This window comes from Poecilia reticulata, linkage group LG2, assembly GCF_000633615.1.
Source record: "Poecilia reticulata strain Guanapo linkage group LG2, Guppy_female_1.0+MT, whole genome shotgun sequence".
NCBI classification, from domain to species: Eukaryota; Metazoa; Chordata; class Actinopteri; order Cyprinodontiformes; family Poeciliidae; genus Poecilia; species Poecilia reticulata.
This window is the reverse complement of record NC_024332.1, coordinates 15,001,558-15,007,524: the sequence shown is the minus strand read 5'-3', so window position 1 is coordinate 15,007,524 and position 5,967 is coordinate 15,001,558. Positions and strand designations below refer to the sequence as shown.

The following is a 5,967-nucleotide window of genomic DNA, read 5'->3' as shown; positions in this document are numbered from 1 at the left end:
CAGATCCGCCGGATCCACTTCTCTGGCTGCAATGCGCGCTCCCGACACAGGGGGAACAGATTTTCTCAGGGGAACAGAATTTCTCACAAGACCTCCGGCTACAGCTGGAGGTTGTTGCGGCTTCCATCTGGTCCTCTCTTGCTGACCTGCTCCCTCCCAGGTTAGGCTGTGTTTCCACCCCTGGGTAAGTTACCTGCTATTTAGCTTTTGATTTCTTTTATCTGGATCCACTGTTGATGGGTTTTCTGTTTCAGGCACCTGATTGTGTTTTGGAGCTGCAGCGCTTTGGACGCTCTGCTGTCTTGTCTTCCCATTGTTTGTTTGGGCCACTCTCAACTAAACCTGTTGCTGTGTGGKCGGGGCTTTTACAGTTTATTTGTGTTATTGAAGTTACTAATTTCTTTTGCATTGCATGTTTTGTTCATTTCTTTTGGAATAATTGAACTTGTCCGACCTTACCTTCTGTTCCAGGGACTGAGTAGTAGGCCTGAAGCCTCGTTTTTAAGAAATGTTTTAATTGTGTACTGCTCAGTCTGCGTTCGGGTGCATCTTGTAACTTTTAAAAAGATCTCCACGTGCTGGTCACATTAGTAAAATGAGTTGGATAAACTTAATGAATCGAGTTGGTCAGATGTATGATACAAAACTGCCATTGAACTCAATTGTTTCAAGTCAAAGTAAAATGTTCCTTTAAGTTAATTTACGTTGGTTAGATTTGTAACTTGAGTTAATGTTTATATATTTCTGTAGTCCAAATGATCACCAGACTACAGAAAAAAACAGACACTTCAAGAATTTGAAAGTTTACTATTTWATTTTATTAAAAAGACACAAAAATACAGGTCCAACTTTTCAAGTTAATGTCATCTGTACAACACTTTTCAACGTCATGGAAAAAATGTAATGCAGTTTTTTTTGTTTTTGTTTTTGTTTTTTACAGAATCTCCTCTCACTGTTATACTTAAAACAAGTCTTGTGGTGGTTTTTTTTTTCTTCTGTTCATCAGCTTTTTTTTATTATTATTATTATTTGCTGTTTTTAGCGCCACCCTTTGAATTTTCAGCATTGGTGTCACTACAATCAGGCCTTCATGTTGACGTTCACAGAGACCACTAGAGGGCAGTCACAGACAACAATGCAGTCAAGCATAAACATTTGAAGAGCCTCGGTGAAAACAAAGTAAACTTGGTCTCAATTATAAAGCTAACATACTTTTTTTTTTTACTTTTTTTTTTTTTGCGTTCCCTCGCAATAATGTACTGATCAGTGCATGCAGCATAAATGAACGCTGCTTTTCTTACGGTGGCCATCGTACTTTCTGCTGTAAGGTTTTTCTGAGTGTGCTAATATTTTATTGTGAAATATCTGAAGTTTTGTATCTTTTACTTTACGATAGAAATGCACCAGTGTATGTTGGTCTAAATGGTTTTAAGTTTTCATGTGCATTTCCATCTAAACCTGACACAGATGGACATAAACACGCAGTGAATGAATCGATTTTCAATCAGTTTTTTGCACCAAAGGGTTGATAATGTACACGTTTTCACCGAGGCTCTTCAAATGTTTATATATTTGAAATTTTAAATCGACATTTGTGACTGTATACAAAGTAGACCAGCAAATACTGCAGTAAGCATATTGCGAACCCAAAAGAAACATTTTTCCCCATGTCCGCTAGGGGGCTCTGTACCAACACACTCCCAGCATTAGATTGGATCCTTTTCACAGAGCCACTGCTGAGAAGCAGAACATTTCAGGTCATTCCATAACAAAGTGTCATAAGTCCTGATATGCACACAGTCCTCTTCTCCCCACTTTGGGTCTCCACCACCATTATCAGGCTGTTGGGCCACCCAGTATTTGGTAAGTCTGCAAACAAGAAAACAATTTCACAGCTTATCTTCAGCATTATAAAATAAGAACTTTGACATTTTAAGCTCGTCAGGGGGCCATGGTGCCATTTGGTCAAGTCCTATTTTTTTTGTCCATTGTAGTATTATGTATTTTTCAGGCAAATTTTCATCAAGAATCTGATAAAAAAAAAAAATTCTTAATGAATTTCTAACTTTGATTATCTGCCCCTCCAATCATCTCTGCACAGCCATGATCCACAGTAACAACAAAAACAGACATCAAAGCTGCTGTTTGCTTCCGATTTTAGCATCAAATTTAAGAAGTTGCTGAAGGGAAATTCCACTTCATTTTTTTTGTTACCTTAATCCCCTCTAGTTTAAAAGTTACTGTACATGAACACTTCAAACCTGGTCTCTACTGTAGGCAACGTTAAATGAAAACCATTGAGTAACAAAACAATACTTTATAAATGCATCTCTTTTTACAAGCATAGACGCATACAAAGCAATATTTTAATGTCTCTAGATCTACTGGCTAAGACAAACCAGCCACTCCTCTATCCAGGTAACATTACCTACAGGAGGTTAACAGTAACGGATGTGAGGAAGGGTTGCTGTTGTAAAGCTCAACGTTGCAGCTGTGGAGAAACAATTTCTATCAAGACGGTAACAGTAAAGTGAAATGATAACAGCAAAGGAGATTGAAAATGTAAAATAATAATTTAAAAAAACATTCACACAGACACTTGTATACTTAATTTGTTTCTCTCTGGCTCTGAAGAGCCAAACCCCTGAAACAGCTAAAGGCAATAGATGATCTTTGTGAATCCTAAATACCAACTGTTTTTTGGAGCAGTAGAACCGGAGCTCTTGCCATCAGCAATGAACAAGAAAAAAAGCGGAAAACTCACAGGTTGGACAGCGGAGTGCCATCGACCCACATCCAGGATCCCTCAGTTTCTTTATCATTCAAACCAATCCATGTTTCTTTAGTGATGAACGTAGAAAGAAATTTCTGTCAATAGAAAAATATGTAATGTAACATATCACAACAAAAGCCAAAGTAAAAAATATTTTGTTCTATTAAAGGTTTCAGAATTTATTCACCTACTAAATAAAACCTTTTTTTCTAAATAATACAACTAATCCCTCTTTAGCTTTAACTGCTTATCTATTTAAGGCCAGTTCTACACTTCTTCGTTGTACGGAAAAAAAATAAATACAAAAATGGCTAAACCTTCATCTTTTTTCACAGTCTCAGTGTGTGGGCTAAAGAAATGGAATGAAATAAAATATTCTTCGTATGACTCCCCCTAGTGGTCTGGAGCACTAACGTTTTGTGGAGCGAGTTTGCAGTTGTTTTTGCTATTTTCAGCTGTTCTCTACGGCATGTCCTAAGGCGACATTGAGACAAATAATAAAAAAAAGCAATCCTGACTTTTTTGAGATCCTAAGAAACTTTCTGAAAAATTGTGTGTTCCCTTTTTGGGTGGAAAGGCTGTTTGTTGAGTTTCTGCAATGCCGGTAGAGGTGGTGCGGTTTAAACGAGAGGCACAAAGGATGATTGACGACGTCTAAAGATGTCCCAGATGAGAATATTATGCCAAGAGACACAAAGATGAAGTTGTTTTCCGACTGCAGCGTCCAAGTCGGGAAATGGCTAAAGAACAATTCCATCTAATTTTTCAGTGTCTACTCTAGTTAAAAAACTACAACACCTAAAACCTGGACTAGATTATTCTGCTCTAATAGCAGAATATTTAAAACCAAGTTTGTGATTTGATTTGTGAAACTTTAATAAAGGCGATTTCAAGACTTTGATTGCATCTGGACCACATGAGTTTATCTTTATGTGATATTTGTTTGATGAAATCTGTAGTGCCGTTTAACGACAGCGCTGTTTAAAATTAAAATGTTCATGTTAAAGTATTAGAATTTGTTTGGATGCATTTTCATTGTGTGAAGTATTTCTGAGAAAAATTTAAACTGAACATATTCAAAACAGCAATACACAGGCATGTTGTATGTGTAACAGTATTATACATTGGTGATGTCTGTGGTCTGTATTACAAGGTTAGAAGCAATATGAGAGCATCTTTCACAATATTCATATTATAGTATGAATATGAATCTCATTTGGAAACATAAATGAATCAACTCTGAAAGAAAGATCACATCACCTGTTCATCATCGTCATCTATCACCACCAGATCTCCTCCTCTGGTCCTGCAATCCGTTCTGCCTTCATCCCAGGAGCCAGACGATGTAGAGAGGAAATAACAAGAACAGCTGAACATCCTCCATCCTTCAGGACAGGTTTTCTCTAAAAGATAAAATAATATGTAGCTTTTTTTAAACACTGCTTACTAATTATGACGGTAATAGGAAGTCAACATTGTTTAATCACCCATTTGTCGAGTCATTAAGATTTGAAAAATAAACAGATTATTTTGAGGATCCAGGGTCTTCAGTAACAGTTAAAATATATAAAATACCAGCAGATGGAGGAGGAGGCAATAAGTGAAACCCTGCAGGAAGGAACTTAAACCAGAGCTGGTATCAAAAGGATCTTCCGTCTTTTATAAAATAAGTTTATCTCACAAACTCCTAAAGACTTACTTTTCTTCAACAAACTCTGGAGCCTGATCATCTCTTTAGACATTTCTGTGASGTTTGCRTTCAGACGGTCTCTTTCTTCAGTCATGACAGAAAGCCGGTCATTGCTGTCCTGGAGACGATCCGTCAGATTGTCTTTGGTGTCGGTGAAATCTGCTGCCAAGCTGCCTACATCATGAGCTAAAAGTAATTATTGTATATTATTGGAGAAAAGCTTAATAAGATATATTTATTTAACTTTAGCTTAAAAAGTTGGTTTTAATGCTGAGAGTGATTAAATCATTCTAGATTTTGATGACAGAATAATTTTTATTTTCTGCCTTTAAAAATAAAGCAGAACAAGTTGATGAGAGTTAAACAAATGACAACAAAACTCACAGAAAACACCAAGGCTTATGAGTCCAATCAGCAGGAAAACATTCAGAAGCCCCAGAGAGATGATAACACCCACATAGAGCCTCTTCTTGGATCTGCCAGAACCTTCACAAAGGAAACACATTTMAATAACATTCATTTCTACCACAACAAAATATATGCATGCTTCTCTTTCTCGTGTCGTTCTTACCTTCATTTTTTGTAACGGGAATTTGGCAGACCGTTTTCACAGGGTCAACGTTCATATAGATTTCCTCCATTGCTTTGACAGATGCTGAGCTTTCTATAGACTGTAGGATCTGCAGCAAAACCAGAATATGAGAATTGCGAAACTAAGTTTGACATGAGGAAGTTGCAAGTTTTGAGAGAGATAAATATTTTTAGAGTTAAAATTAGCTAGTGTGAAGTGTTAACACCTACCAGCCAGAGAGACTGAGTGGTTTCAAAAAGATCCTTAATTTATTTTTTTAAAATGTTAAAAAATCAATATTTCAAAAAATGATGAATTGGACCAAAAACAGAGGTCAACAGAACAGACTTCGACTCGGGTAGTAACACAAAGAACTCAAGCACAAAATGAGACAGAAAACACATTTGCATATAAACCACGTGGAAATGAAAGACAGTCCACTAGTAATGTTCTTACTAAACTGTAAAAACAGTTACAATTTGTTGTTACATTTAATATTTCTTTCAAAATATCTCTAGAGATGTTAGGCCATTCCTGTTGTCATAAAAAATATATTGAAATGAAAGTGTTTAGTCCAGATGAAAAGCCGAGAAAATGAATGTTTAACAGTTTCCCGAAGCAACTCAGCATTTTATTTTTATCCAGGTCACTCCCTCCAGTAAGTGACAGCTGTGGGTGAGGAGTGCCACACAGGACTTCATTTTAATATGTTAACATGAAAACTGCATCAGAGAAAGGAAGTGAGACTTGTTTGACTCTCCCATTGTTTCTCTCTGTCGATTTACAGTGTTTGCCTGTCAGCTGTACTACAACTGTTTGACCAAMATGTGCTGCAGCTTGTTGGGATGGTTTGAAAGGAAACCATTGTGAGGGTGGAGGGAGGAGTTTGCACTGGCTCCAGCCTGCTGAGAAAGTTCATCATCTGCAGAGCTT

General features: G+C 37.0%; 1 protein-coding gene across 2 annotated transcripts; it reads right to left on the bottom strand.

The window, feature by feature from the left end:
* Positions 1-1,218: 1,218 nt before the first annotated feature.
* Positions 1,219-5,112, bottom strand: LOC103478775 (CD209 antigen-like protein E). Of its 2 annotated transcripts, none has more exons than XM_008432817.1 (6): positions 5,035-5,112; positions 4,848-4,949; positions 4,473-4,649; positions 4,034-4,176; positions 2,765-2,868; positions 1,219-1,869 (listed from the first exon to the last, which is right to left on the bottom strand). In XM_008432817.1, exons 1-6 carry the CDS (start codon positions 5,102-5,104, stop codon positions 1,707-1,709), a joined length of 759 nt encoding a protein of 252 aa, XP_008431039.1. In that variant the 5' UTR covers positions 5,105-5,112; the 3' UTR covers positions 1,219-1,706. The 2 variants fall into 2 exon arrangements, with proteins under 2 accessions (XP_008431039.1, XP_008431048.1); XM_008432826.1 differs by having other exon boundaries at positions 4,473-4,637.
* Positions 5,113-5,967: the final 855 nt, after the last annotated feature.